The sequence below is a fragment of the Aspergillus flavus genome, chromosome 2, assembly GCF_009017415.1.
Source record: "Aspergillus flavus chromosome 2, complete sequence".
Taxonomy (NCBI): Eukaryota; Fungi; Ascomycota; class Eurotiomycetes; order Eurotiales; family Aspergillaceae; genus Aspergillus; species Aspergillus flavus.
The window spans coordinates 1518044-1531795 of record NC_092409.1 but is presented as its reverse complement, the minus strand read 5'-3'; the positions used below and the strand labels follow the sequence as shown (position 1 = coordinate 1531795).

The following is a 13752-nucleotide window of genomic DNA, read 5'->3' as shown; positions in this document are numbered from 1 at the left end:
GGCTGATGGCCGCATAAGGCCTCATTCCGGTGTCTTGGCTTCCTGTCTACCCTGCGTATGAGATTGATGAGGTTGCAATAGTCCAGAGGCTAGCTCGCTGCTAGTGTCGCTAGTGGTGAGGGATATAACATGTTGATCGCAATCTCGCCACTGAGAGATGCTTCGCGCACAACAATGCTTTGTGAATGGTTATTCGTAGCCATCGTGCGTGCTTAGAGGCCAAAATAGCCCCTGCATCGTGCACGATGGAGTACGTAGTGATTTCCACATCTGCGGTGGGTCATCCAATGCCAGAACTACCCCGTGCGAGGCCGTACATTAGGTTTGGAGATAGCGCCGCGACGGCGCGAGGCACGCGCCACTTAGCCACGAACGGACTTCAACGGAGACGGGGGTTCGGTGGGGTCAAGGTCCATGTTGGCGTAAATTTATTGGTGTGAGACTTCGGTTGCGCTGTCTGCCACCCGATCTACAGGAGATAGCAGCGATGGCACGATGGGACGGAAATTACTTTGGAGGGGTAGCGTTCAGCGCTAGCAATTGTAGCTATTAGAATGCCAATGCATTATATAGCACTTAGGAGCTCCGTGGAGCAGATCCTCCTGCCACACATTGCTCAACACATATTGTAACCATGAGACGCCCCGAGGACGCATCCAACGAAAACCCAGTCACGTCGGCTGGTCTTGTCGCGCAAGGCCAGACTCCTCCGAACTGGGTTTCGGTCAAGGAAGATGTCGCTTTTACTCCCAGAAAGATCAAAATTATCTGCGCAGGAGCCGGCTTCGGCGGTTTGACCCTCGCCCACAAAATCAAACACGGACTCAAACTAGAGGGGGTGGTTGATTTTGTGATATATGAGAAGAATGCAGACGTGGGTGGAACCTGGTTTGAGAACAGATACCCAGGTGTTGCGTGGTAAGAATCATTCTTTGAGATATCTGGAGTAATAGTCATTCATCAGAATTTAATTGATTTATTCTAGTGATGTCCCAGCCCGTGAGATCACCCTTTAATCAACTTCAGCACCAAGCAAGAATTTACTAACCGTGAGCGAATACCAACCAGATGCGTACACCTTCCTATTCGAACCAAACCCCAACTACTCGCATTTTTACGCCCCCGGCCCCGAAATCGAAGAGTATATACAGAGGACAGCCCGCAAATGGAATCTGTATGACAACATTGAGCTCAATTCCAAGGTGGTTGAGGCAACATGGGACGAAGCAGCTGGCAAATGGAAGGTGAAGGTTGAGCAGAACGGTGTGATTAAGGAGGACGAAGCCGAAGTATTTGTTAGCGCATCGGGACCTTTAAGGTAAAAGGAGTTTTTTTCCAACTTTTGCGACTTTTGCTGATCACACGAGAAAGTAAATGGAAGTTGCCCAACATTCCCGGAATGAGCGAATTTGGCGGTAAACTAGTTCACACTGCGGCCTGGTATTTCCTTCCTGACCTGCTGGAGACTGGTAGAGTAAACTAATACTGACCTAGGGACGAGTCATATGAATGGAAGAACAAGCGCGTAGCAGTCATTGGAAACGGCTCATCGGGTGTCCAGTGTGTCGCAGCGATGCACTCCCAGGTGTCTAAGATGGTGAACTACGTGCGCAACCCAACATGGATCGCTTCCAACTTCAGCGGTCACCTGACGAGGGATGGGAGAAACTTTGCATACACTGAAGAGGAAAAGAAGAAATTCAGAGAAGACCCGGCGGCCTTCTTCGAGATGCGTAAGGAACTCGAAAACAGGTATTGAGCACCTCAAAGAGTATTCGTTCATGGATTCTGTGCAGGTTGGCACTAATGCTCCAACTCCAGTGTGAACCAGTTCGCTTACGGTATGATGAAAGACCATACTCTCAATAAGCTTGCTACCGAGATCGCCACGCAGCAGATGCAGGACAGACTGAAAAATAGCCATGACCCATCCATTGCCCTTAAGATGAAACCAGACTTCAGCCCGGGTTGTCGCCGTTTAACACCTTGTGATGGGTATCTGGAGTCCTTTGCGAATCCGAATACACACATGTGCTGGGAAGCGATTGACTGTATTACAGAGAAGGGAATAAAGACAGTTGATGGAAAGGAAGAAGAGTTTGATTTGATTGTCTGCGCCACTGGTTTTGACACATCCTTCGTTCCTCGTTGGACAATGTCTGGGCGGGATAACGCTACTTTAGACGAGCGGTGGAAGCACAACCCAGAGGCATTCTTCTCCGTTCAAGTGGATGGAATGCCCAATTACTTCATAATCGGTGGACCAAACTTCACTGTTTCCAATGGCTCACTTCTAGCTGGAATCTCCTTCGTATGCGACTACATCATGAGGTGGGCCCAGCACATGGCCACGCACGACATCAAGTAAGCTCACCCTGGACCGGTAAAGCTGAGGTAATCTATTAATCACTTTCATAGGTCAATGGAGGTCAAGAAGGAAGCCATCGATGACTACAATGTCTGGGCACAGGAATACTTCAAGAGGACGGCCTGGGCCGATAATTGCCGGAGCTGGTACAAGAACGGCAAGTCTTCGGGGCAGGTCACTGCGCCTTACGCAGGCACAACCAGTCATTTCAAGAAGTGTCTTGACAGCATCGGTGCGGAACATTTCAACATTCAGTACAACTCTGCGAATCGCTTCCGTTGCCTTGGAAATGGTCAAGTGGCAGGTGAAGAGAATGGCATGGGAGACCTCGCATACTACTTTGTTGAAGGGCTTTGGTGATCGCTCGATGCTTTGGATCATTTGTCTTGTGGCGTCGGTAACGATGCCAGCTCATGAAGCTGGTACAGTGTAATTAGAGCAGGCTTTCGAGCTAACGATACTCCATGTAGATAATGCTGAGTGAGTTAATCAACAATGTTTGTATTATAATCAATAAAGGATGAGTTAAATATGCAGCACGCCACTATCTAGACTATAACAAGCTTAATTCTGGACTACAAACTTATACTTCGGACCAAAAGACTAAAGCTAGAGAGCTAAACAATGTTTCAAAAAGAGCAACAGCCTACGTCTTGATGACTCGAACGACAGGTTGCGAAACCCACATCCAGTAACCAGATTTAGCAAAAGCTGCCCCAATGCACAAGCGCGTACATAATGCGGAGCCCCAAGTCCGTACCTATCACACTTCAAATTGTCCAACTACCTTATTAAGTAACAGGCAGAGCACTGACGCAAAGCACCCAGACTCGGCGAGACCGAAATCAGATAATGCATGCATTAGAGTGATAACACATGCTTTAAAATAGCATAACAGGTCTCAGACAATCTACCTATGTCATACAACTCTAAATACTAATACGGCACGACGGCTCTATGACTATTATGTGTACTCAATGTTCAGCCTATACTCCGTCCATCGGAGTCCGGGAGCTCTCGGGATGACTCCGAACGGACCCACTCCAGCCCGATCAAAAAAATCTCGGCATGCCGACTAACCTTATTTGGAGATGTCAAGGTTTTCGAAAGCAAGAACGGTCCTGCAATCATCAAGGCAATGGCGAATGCCTACAAACCTTAGGATGCTTGGCGGAGTAATCACGAGCATTCCTATATTCTCATTGAACACAGCATAGAGCGGATGAGACGTTTACTCGTCCGATCTGTCGATCTTGAAGAGATAAGCTTGATATGACCTTGAAGTAGATTACATGAACCAAGAGAGCCATCGATAGATCTCAAGCCACGCAAGACCCTGAAGATCTAGCTCTGGGAGCAATCAAGCTCAGAAAGACAAGACAATCATGCAGGATTAGCTTTATTATAGTTGCGAGAATGACGGCATTTCCACGTGGGCCCTCTAGCGTAGACATACTCCACTACGGAGTTAGTATTCTTTTTCTCCGGTTTTTTTCTTCAATTTTTTATCTTTATCCGGGTTCTGTCGCAACGAAGAATCATTATCTCTTTCCTGACCCTATCAAGATTCACTTGAATAGCTTAAAAAAGCTCCTAACATCATAGGTACGTCGATCCAAACCCTAGCTAGGATAGATGAAGTTGACACACGGTCCAACACTAAAAAGATTAAGTTTCCATAGATCTACAGCTTTATAAAAAAAAGCCCCGATATCATTGTGGCATACGAATACCACCCCTCGATACCACCTCACTTAAAGCCACAACCTCAAAGCGCAACAATGATGACCCTAACCCGAACCCTCCATTACACCCACAGACTCAAGCTTCTGGCAACAACAACCCCCCAAACAACACCAGTTCGCACAGTCCGCATCGCCGCCTCAGCAACAGCGCAAGACCACCATGCCTCTACAAATGCCACACCAATCGAGGACGTCCCCTCATTCCGCACCACAGCACCACCAGCCCCCGAACCCCAAGTCGAAACGTCCATCTCCCGTCTGCCCCTAGTACGGTCCCTCCGTCAGGACCCAAAGTACAAAGAATCCCGCCCTCACCTCTCCATGAACCCCTCTCTGCGGCCTGCTCATTTCGTCGCCGGTTCACTGGCCGGTCCGGAGAAGATCACCGTGCCGCCGTACATGTGGACGGCGACTGAGAAGTTGAAGGATAGCGGCCGGTGGGCGGGGCGTGTGATCTCTGTGTTCCATATCGGGAAGCAATTGTGCGGGCACCCGGGATTCGTGCATGGGGGCTTGTTGTCCGTTATGTTCGACGAGGCATTTGCGCGGTGCGTGTCGGCGTCGTTTCCCAGTGGCTTGGGTATGACGGCGAACCTGAATATGGATTTTCGGAAGCCGGCCGTCCCTGATCGGTTGTACGTGTTGCGGGCTGATACGGTTAATGTTGAGGGGAGGAAGGCTTGGGTGGAGGGAAGCTTGAGCTCGTTGCCACCGGCTGGAGAGGAGAGTGATCCCGTTATGGTGGCCGAAGCTAGGGCTTTGTTTGTTGAGCCTAAGTTTGCAGAGGTATGGTTTTTCCCTTTGACTTTGACTCCCTTCCTCAGTCGGTGACTAACTGTTTATGATTACAGACTATGGTACCTCTGTATCGCGATTGATTGAGGTGTGACAGCCGTGGGCGCGATGTGATTTAAATACTCTTCAGCTAATATTTTCCTGGACAAACTTATAATACCTCATATAGATTATAGACACAAGATAGAACGGCGTACTGATAGACTGGGCCACAATTTTGCGCTGAAAATCTCCATTTTCTATCTAAAATAAAATGACGAACCCCATGACTCCACCCCAAAGTCCGGAATCGATGCCCTGCGACTAAAGTAAATAATGGACTTTGAATGCAGAAAGCCGGCCGATGTAAACAGATTCGATTCACTCATGCCGTCATTATAACCTCCCTTAATCACCATGTAAGGGTATTTTGCTAGATACTGTACCAATGGACCAAATGTACCGTTTGTTTTTGATTCTTTTTCCTATTTTTGTATGGCTTCCGCTAAAGAGCGACGGAAGGAAAGTTCTCTAACCATCTGTAACTTGATAGCAAGCTGCTGGACGGAGAGGAACTAAGACAGGTGGAATGCTCCCTGTCCTTCTTGGATAGCGACAGACAGTCGGGTTCGAAGAACATCCAAGCTGCTGTAGTCCGGCAACTTCAGGTAATTTACGCACGTCATGACGCTGGGGAGATAATCATCGGGGGTGTATGGCGGTTCGCTGGGGCGACAGACAACGGTAAAAATCGGGGTGAGACTCTTGAAGCCTGTAAAGGTTATACTAGTCAGAATCCGTCTTGGCTTGAATGATGCGCGGGCTTTCTTCCTACCTCCAATTGGGAGCTTGGGACTACCAGTGACAAATTGAAGGAAGTCCCGACGTTGTTGTGCATCCAACTCACTCATCGTCTGGAGCAAGTTCCTCACACTGCGACTATCCATGTTGAAGCCATGATCGGCTTTGATAGAATCCATGAGTGCTGGGACCAGCATGTTAGTAAGCCGTACTTATACAGACAGACCAGGTGTACTTACTCTCAATAGACCAGTCCTCCTCTGCTCTTCCAAACAACATTACAAGCTCCGCAGGCGTAAAGGTCCGGAGAGCAGAATATGGGAAAACTTGCGAAAATCCCTCCCGGAAAGCTTCCACCTGACGCTGGACACCACTACTCAAAGTCATATCCACGACCCGCTCAACGTACAAATCGACATTTTCGATCGTTACCGGAACATTAGAACCATCTTTGATCAATTCGATGGACGGGTAGCCGGGGAGGGTGAAGTCGAGACTCAAATCTTCAACCTTAACACCGTCCACTTCAACATTTAGTAGGGCCTGCCTCGTCTGAGCCTCTGAAAGCGCCTTATTCTCGACTTCTGCCTTCGCATTGGCGAAGCGCTTCAACAGGAGCAAGGAATTCGCCAAGTCTTGGTCAACCGCCTTTACCGTGCCCAGCGATGGGGCTACGGAGAAAGAGCTATCAGCGATTCGGAAAAATGCCGGATTGAAAGAGACATCGATGATCCTGGAGTCGAGCATCGAGCGAGCAACAAATTTGCCGAGAACTTTAAACAAATGTAACTGTTTCTTCCCGGACTCAGAGGCAGCATACTGTTCGCTCATAGGGGCGGGAAACAAGCCTCGCTTGCCAAAAGCGAACTCTTCGGCATCGTTGCAATCATTTTCTCGCCAGATCTTGAGCTTCTTCTTTGAAAATTCCTTTGAAACGGTGGAATAAAATTCCAAAGTCGGGCCTAATCCAGTGCCTACTTCTTCAAAGTATTCCACTTCCAGGACGCTCGGCGAAGAGCCATAGAGTTCCATAACTTTCATAGCAGACTCTAGGATACGGCTTCTTGAGATACGCACCTTTTGTCGCTGGAGGCGGCCTAAGAACGGTCGATCATCACGTCGGTGATCGTTCCGACCATCGTCGCCGTTTTGCGAATTGTGCCACCTCATCATCGCCCGCGAGTAACCAAAAGCCGTCGACTGAAGGAACAAATGGCGGGTCTCAAATGGGAACAGGAAAGGGAAGAGACGAGCAAGATCTTCGCTCCAGCTGGGAAGGCAACTGCTCGCTACGATCAGGGGTTCCTCCAGCTGTCGGTTAAGCTTCGCCGTCAATTTTGTATTGATGAACTGTGCAAGGGCTTCGGGTTTAAGTGCGACGAGCTCCTTGCTTTCCGTGACTATATCATCAAGAGTAGCATTCATCTCGTGCAGAAGGCGAAGTAGTTGGAGTATCGACGCAGTTGTTGTATCTTGGCTGAGCGAGGGCGGCATCTCGGTGCTAGCGTTCTTCGCAGCGGACTCTGGTGTACTAGATGTGAGGGCAGTAGGCTCTGGGGGAGGGGGCCCCGGAACGCGCCTGAATTTGACGGTATGGACAGCAGACCACACGTGCCTTCCGCTGGTGTCGGAATCCTGCCGGTTATGATGAACAGCACGGTATATTGTTGTGTCACCGGTAATTGGGTTGCCATCCACGCTAAACTCCAGGTGCCAGTCTGACGGGATAGAAGCCATTGCAGCGGCATAGGAAGAGAAAGGACGGCCAGCCGTGGCAAGAGAGTTGTTTCCGGCGGGATTCTGAGCCACACTAGAGGCAGAAGATGATGCTTTAGATGCTGGGGTGGATTGAGATGGTGTGGCCACACGTGTTCCGTCCTCCTTCCGAGCAGTTACCTTACCGGAGGAGGCTACCTCCATGTTCACCGCCGTCGGGTCGGGAGCATTGTCCTCAGAGAGGTCATCGTCTAGATCATCCATGATAGCATTCAGTTCTCCATCGTCACCATCGTCATCATCTTCTTCGTCCTCACTCAGGTGTCTCTCATCCGCGCACTCTAAAGGCTCGTCATCATGGTCTTCTGAAGTCTGCTGGTGTCGGCCAGAACGTCTGGATCTCGAACTACGCTCCTGACCTTCAGTGGAAGACTCCTGAGCATTTAGTTGCGAGTCTTCTGGATGCGACGACCTGTCATTATCCGTGCTCTGACGCGGTAAAGGCGGGATATCACCTCCAGGAAACTCGCCATTGCCGGTTAGCTGATCCCGAAGTCGGGCGGCATTAGCAATCTGTGAGAACAACGATTCTCGGCTGCGTGATGGTTTTGGACGATCTGACAGGCTAATTCGTGGATGGAGGAAATCATCCAAGGCTTTGAACGTGGCAATGGCGTGGATTGACACCATTATACTTCGATAGGTACGGGGTATATCGGAGTCTTCATCGGCCACCAACTTGAGCCTAAGCTGTTTTCCAAGCATATGTGCAGCATTACTCCGTGTGTTTTCCAAAGAATTGTGGCTGACAGTAAGCACTTCGAAATGCTCAGTCCGGCTGAGCAAGTCCTGCAATTTCTGGATCAGGACACTGAATGGAGTCGTAGCAGTGCTTTGGCTTCGGGCTTTCTCGGAGATAGTAGATCCCATGAATGCCTGTAGAAAGGCAGCACGAGCCTTGCGCATAGACGAAAGATTAAAGTCACCAAACACGTCCAGCAACACCTTGATGATACCCGAGTTCAGTAATTCGGAGCTAGTGATACTCTCGAGTGCGTCACCGTCGAAGTACGCGGCCAGTTTTTCGAAAAGCGCAAGGCCGTCCTCACGTGCGTCTCCACTATAGCAGGCTTCTATATTCGAGGCGAGATTTCGTAATTCGGTCAGGACTTGTATAGCTTTCTCTCGCATGTCTCTACCATGGCTGGCTTCGTAGAGATCAACAAACGTCCGAGCATCGCGGATAACGAGGTCCTTCATTGCGTTGTCTACCCTTGTAGAGATCACTTGGCCGGATAATGAAGAGCTATCGGATTCCGACATGTCGTCGTTCTCGTCCCGCTCATCCTCTTGCTCATCATAGTCGTCATGATGAGCATCGTCATCTCCCGCGCCATCGGCGTCTTCGGCTTCCCGGCGTGAATCGCTCGAGGTGTCCATAGCAGCGGGTGGATCAGAGGAAGGCTTGGTCTGCTTCTCATCCGACAAAGGTCCCTCCGCCAACTTGAAAACTTCTGAGACAACACCTTCGCGATGGAATTGGTACTGGTACACATGTTCCAAGCGCTGGAAGAGAAGTTCAGAGCACCGCAGCGCTGACGAAACCAACGACGGATGGTCTTTCTGAGATAAAATTGCCGCCAGGAACGAGGCATATGGCACGGATCGTAGAGCTTCCTCCACCAGACCGGCATCTAAATGGTGCAACATCTTAAGCTGAGCGATGAGAACCTTTTGCCGCACCTCTAGGTTGACAGTACTCGAGTAAGCGTCGGTCAACGTTGGCAGCAGGATCATAGCAAAACGCTTGAGCTCGCCTTGGCATTCTAGTAATAGAGAGCGTCTCTTTTCGGCTACTTCTTTCGCCTTGGGCGACTTTAAGCCAAGGGACGGATCGCTGTCGAGGGGGGAATTAAGCCATCCGTCGGTTTGTGGTACATGTCGACCAGGAACGCCAGGTAACATTTCGCAAATCACATTAAGCGTTTCAAGGACCTGCTCCCTAGGCCGGTGTATCAAGGCTTGCATCACAAGCACACTGTCCATCTTAACGGTCGTATCTTCCAGGTTGCCTGGCGGCGATACCCCAGTCAAGATTTGGTATAAAGTATCGACCACGTTCATCTTCAATAATTCTACAGACAACCTGGGGCTGGCTTTTGACACTATCGCTAGAACGCGGAGGAACTGGGTGTGAATGTGCGGGCCAATTAGATTGGTGGTACCTGGCAGCAGCAGACGGAGGACCGCCTTCAACATGGCGGGTTCGATAAGCTCCTCCAGTTTCTCCGGCTTATGCTTGAAACTCTCCACAATTCGGGAGACACACAAACAACCTTGCTCCATCACCTTTGGGTCATTGCTAGACAGCACATTTAGAAGTGTGGGCATCACATCCCGCACCACAGGAAAGGAATCGTGTGGGAGGTTACGGCAGCAATTTGCTGCCGTAGTCACCGCCGTACGCTGTGTACTAGTCGGGAAGAAGTCGAGATATGTCAAACAAGCAGTCAAGCCCCCCTCCCGAACAATAGAGGCAGGAAAATCTACGGATATTTTGGCCAAAGTCTGGGAGTTTTTAGCATAGGTCTCAGAAGCCGAGTTAACAGGTCTAGCGGCGAACTTACGCTCAAGGCTTGTTCGGCCAGATCAATGAACTGTATATCCAGCAACTTCTGACACAAAATCGGCACAGCACCCCCGTAGACAACGTTGGCTACGGAGCCGCGAAGAGCCTCCATCAAATTCGCCAAGCAGCGACATGCCAGGAGCATGATTTCGGGATTTTCTTCGCCAAATTCATTCGGCTGCATTAACGAGACCAATTCCTTTACGTAGGGATCGGGGGAGAACTGTCCGGAAAGATTATCCTCATTAGATACGAGTAAGAGATCTGAAAGCTCCTGTAAAGCAATCAATTGGATGGATGGGTCATCCTTCGCTCTGAGATTGCACAGGATTTCTCGCAAGCGGGATGACATGCCCGTCATCATCCCAGACAGCGCACGTAGGGTGCTCTGAAGCCCCAGGGGACTGCGCGAGCCAAACAGACTATTGTGAAATAGATCTCCATCGTCATCATCAAGGCCCGAATGATTGGTTCCATCGTTGCTATCACTTGGTGGAGACGAATCTCGTTCCTCACTCCGTTCACGTCGTTCGACGTCCTCATCCGCTTCTTTCATGATGACATCTGGATTATTTCTCGATGAGCGCTTCTTCTGTTGACGCCGAGGTGGTGGGGATTGGGCAGTTGAAAAGCGATCTGACGAAGTAATGTGTTAACCGAGTCGCTTGGCCAGTGGGGGAGTAGGGTTGTGAAAAAGGCATCGAGCATCGTCCGTGTAACCTTACCTTGTGACACCTTCCCATTTCTGCTCGATTTTCTTCTAGATGTCGGGGGTGACGGCTGGTTCCTCGAAGGCTCCTCCGTTGGATGTGAGGATGGACTAGAGGCAACACGTCAATCAGCAACAACCTCGAGGATCGCCGCGAAGCACCTCAAACTCACCCGGATTGGGACATAGCTGGACGATTTCGGGTACCACGGCGGGGAGCAGCAGAGGCGGCCGCCGGCTGGGGGGAAGCTGCACGCCGCTGTTTCTTAGCTCTCCGTGGGGGGGACGGAGGATTCGGCTGTCCGGGGGCTTCCACAGATCGATCGCTTCGTGAGGGGACTTTACGCTTCCGATTTGGGGCCGAACCAGCGGCGGGATTCGCGGGAGAGGGACCTGAGGTGGCGGGCGGAGGGGGTTCTGCAGCTAGTCTCGCGGCTGAGCGAGTAATCCTGGAGGACATGAGAAGCTGAGCACTTCCGAGTCACGGCAATGACAAAAAGTTAAGTGAGGGGTAGGTATGGGAGCGACAGGATAAGATAGGTGGTAAATAAAGGTTGGAGTAACGTAAGGAAAAGCAGTCTTTCCACACAATGACCGATGGACTCGGCGTAGTAGGGGAAGATAGCAGACAGGATTGGGATGCAGAGCTCGACCTCGGGCTTTCTAGCAGATCCCAAAGTCATAGACTGTGCGGGGCCACGACGACGAAAGAGGCAGGATATGAAGCGTCATAAGGCGAAACAAACTGCGCAGGGAAAGGGAAGTAGATCTAGTATGTACCTGGCGGCAGTGGCGGGGGCTCCAGTGGATGAATCCTCAAGAGGGTCCTGGCGGTGAAGGTTGGGCCTTGTTCTGGCCATAAGTTTATGTTAACCAGAGCTGGACGAAGAGGGCTCGCTCGTCTGTCGACCGTTTAACCCGCCATCCGTTACTCAGAAGGTAGTTGACCGAGCGTGGGCGGGAAGGTGACACTGCGTATTTTCCGGTTGTCCGTTTTTGGGGGGGTGGAAGTTATGGAAAGATAAGTCAGGAGGACAACAGTTAGAACAGAGAACGAGGAAGGAATAAAGATATACACAGTAAAAGGAAAGCAAGTATCTGAATGAATTAGTGATGAGTACCAGACAAGAACTGGGATAAAAGCAGTGGTCGTGAACGTCGTAGTGGCGATGAAGAAGGAAGTGGAATGGAAGAGGAGGAATGAATCAATTGGGGGGTTGAGGGTTGACGTGGTAGTGGTAAGCAGTGGTGACGCCGGCCTCAGGAAGCAACTCCGGAGAGCGTCAGGCGGCTATAGTGCAGCCCCATCAGCCACCAATAAGTACTACTAGTACTTACTAGTAGTAGATATCACATTAAGAAGTATCACAACAAATAGTTCTTCTTTTATTCTCTTCCTCTATTATTTTTGCTATTTTACCCCTATATATGTTTTTTAAAATCTTTCTTTCAACATAATATGTTCCAATTCTGCAACCTTTCGGACTCAGCAGTACCACTCATTCAGTTATGCATGTATATCATTTTTTTAGTAATTATTATCACTGGGTGACATCGACACTACTACTCGATCAAACGTAAGGTGGACATCCAACACCAACATGCCTCATCTGCATCCAATCAGTGCCACAGCTTATCCCGGTTCCTATGGGAACCTTTTTGTTCAGCTAGAAGACCGTACCAATGCCATTCCGTCAAATTTTGAAATCCCAAATATTGTTCAATAATCATCGACTAGAGGCTACGCCCATAAGTGGTATTATCCGAACGGACCGTGGGCTAAGTCCTCTTAACTCGTAGATTTACTTAACCTTATGCCTACAGATCGGAGGATGTATGTCGACACAGTTTCTGGCTTGCCTTTGAATCCATCTACAAGCATTATCTAGAGGAAACTTGACAAACGTGTCTGTGTCCCTCGTTTATATATACATTTCAACCCCTCCAGCCGCGGAGGTAGCAACTACCCTCTCTCCAAGGTTGATTTGGAGTAATAAAGTTTACAACATGTAGCTGGAGGCTGGTCATTCTATTAACAGGCCTTCAAGAACTAAATATTGACAATATCTTATCAGGATTGGTTCACCCACACAGGCGTCGGAAGGTCCAAATGGCTAAACTTTTCGGTAACCTTCCCGAACTGTCACTTCGGACTAATCCGGTTTCTCGATCATCAGACACAAGCTACTGTCAGGTCAGCTGTCTTTCTCGGACCAAAACATTTGAAGTAGTATATGCCAGTATTCGCAGGTTGATCACGCTGTACCGGGATGGAGAATGCATGTATGGTTTCATAAAGCATCAGGAATGGATGGGCGGGTTCTCCAACTGTAGTATGTCATTGACCATGCCGAGTAAGCAACCAAATTTGCTGAAACTTGCTAAGCACTTGCGCACATCTTGTCTGTCACCTGAAACATGTAAGGAATGCAGTTGGTAACAGTCACAGGAAGTATATGCCCAATTCTAATGAGCGACTCTGCCTCATGATGGTTGCAGCATCCTATTCAGTGAAGCTGCAGGATAAATAAAATATGCAGCGTTCGGATTCAGCTTATAGTTTCACATGGCTGTACTTTACAGGGAGAAGAGCGAATTAGCGACAGAGCAATACTCCGCTCGGTTAGAAGACCCATCATTGATCGACAGTGGCTGGGTGAACCGATGTTCGAAAGCTGAATATAACTCTCAGCATAGTGGGTATGAGTTACTTTGCAAATAACAAGTGTGACAGCATGAAATGCCCAGTACTAATGCCCGATCGAGGGATACATCAGAATACGTGACATCCAATGGATAGGGTTCAGTATAGACAAGGCTAGGTTGGCACATTGTGGATAAATCCACCAAGGGTACGGAGTACAATATATTCACGTGCTCAATTAACTGAAGGAGATGTCCCATTCGATTGGGACGTGGGTCAGAGACATTCTGGAAACAATTGCGAGATTCAAGCAATGAAAGGGAATCGGAAACAACTTCTAGTAGTATTAGTAGTATAATCTAGACC

At 49.3% G+C, this 13752-nt stretch overlaps 3 protein-coding genes across 3 annotated transcripts; 2 read left to right on the top strand and 1 right to left on the bottom strand.

Annotated features, from left to right (window-relative positions):
* Positions 1-634: 634 nt before the first annotated feature.
* On the top strand, positions 635-2728 carry F9C07_9926 (putative flavin-binding monooxygenase; the record flags this gene model as incomplete). Its single annotated transcript, XM_071511960.1, has 6 exons — positions 635-918; positions 1055-1318; positions 1372-1440; positions 1495-1752; positions 1822-2364; positions 2419-2728. 6 exons carry the CDS (start codon positions 635-637, stop codon positions 2726-2728), a joined length of 1728 nt encoding a protein of 575 aa, XP_071363632.1.
* A 1421-nt stretch (positions 2729-4149) lies between these two features.
* On the top strand, positions 4150-5052 carry F9C07_9925 (HotDog domain-containing protein; the record flags this gene model as incomplete). The annotated part of the gene is made up of 2 exons (XM_041289370.2): positions 4150-4899; positions 4965-5052. 2 exons carry the CDS (start codon positions 4150-4152, stop codon positions 4989-4991), a joined length of 777 nt encoding a protein of 258 aa, XP_041142351.1. The 3' UTR covers positions 4992-5052.
* Positions 5053-5154: 102 nt separating this feature from the next.
* On the bottom strand, positions 5155-11894 carry F9C07_9924 (putative ubiquitin-protein ligase Ufd4). The gene is made up of 7 exons (XM_071511959.1): positions 11523-11894; positions 10916-11191; positions 10759-10853; positions 10032-10669; positions 5928-9972; positions 5723-5872; positions 5155-5659 (listed from the first exon to the last, which is right to left on the bottom strand). Exons 1-7 carry the CDS (start codon positions 11600-11602, stop codon positions 5463-5465), a joined length of 5481 nt encoding a protein of 1826 aa, XP_071363631.1. The 5' UTR covers positions 11603-11894; the 3' UTR covers positions 5155-5462.
* Between the last annotated feature and the right edge of the window lie 1858 nt (positions 11895-13752).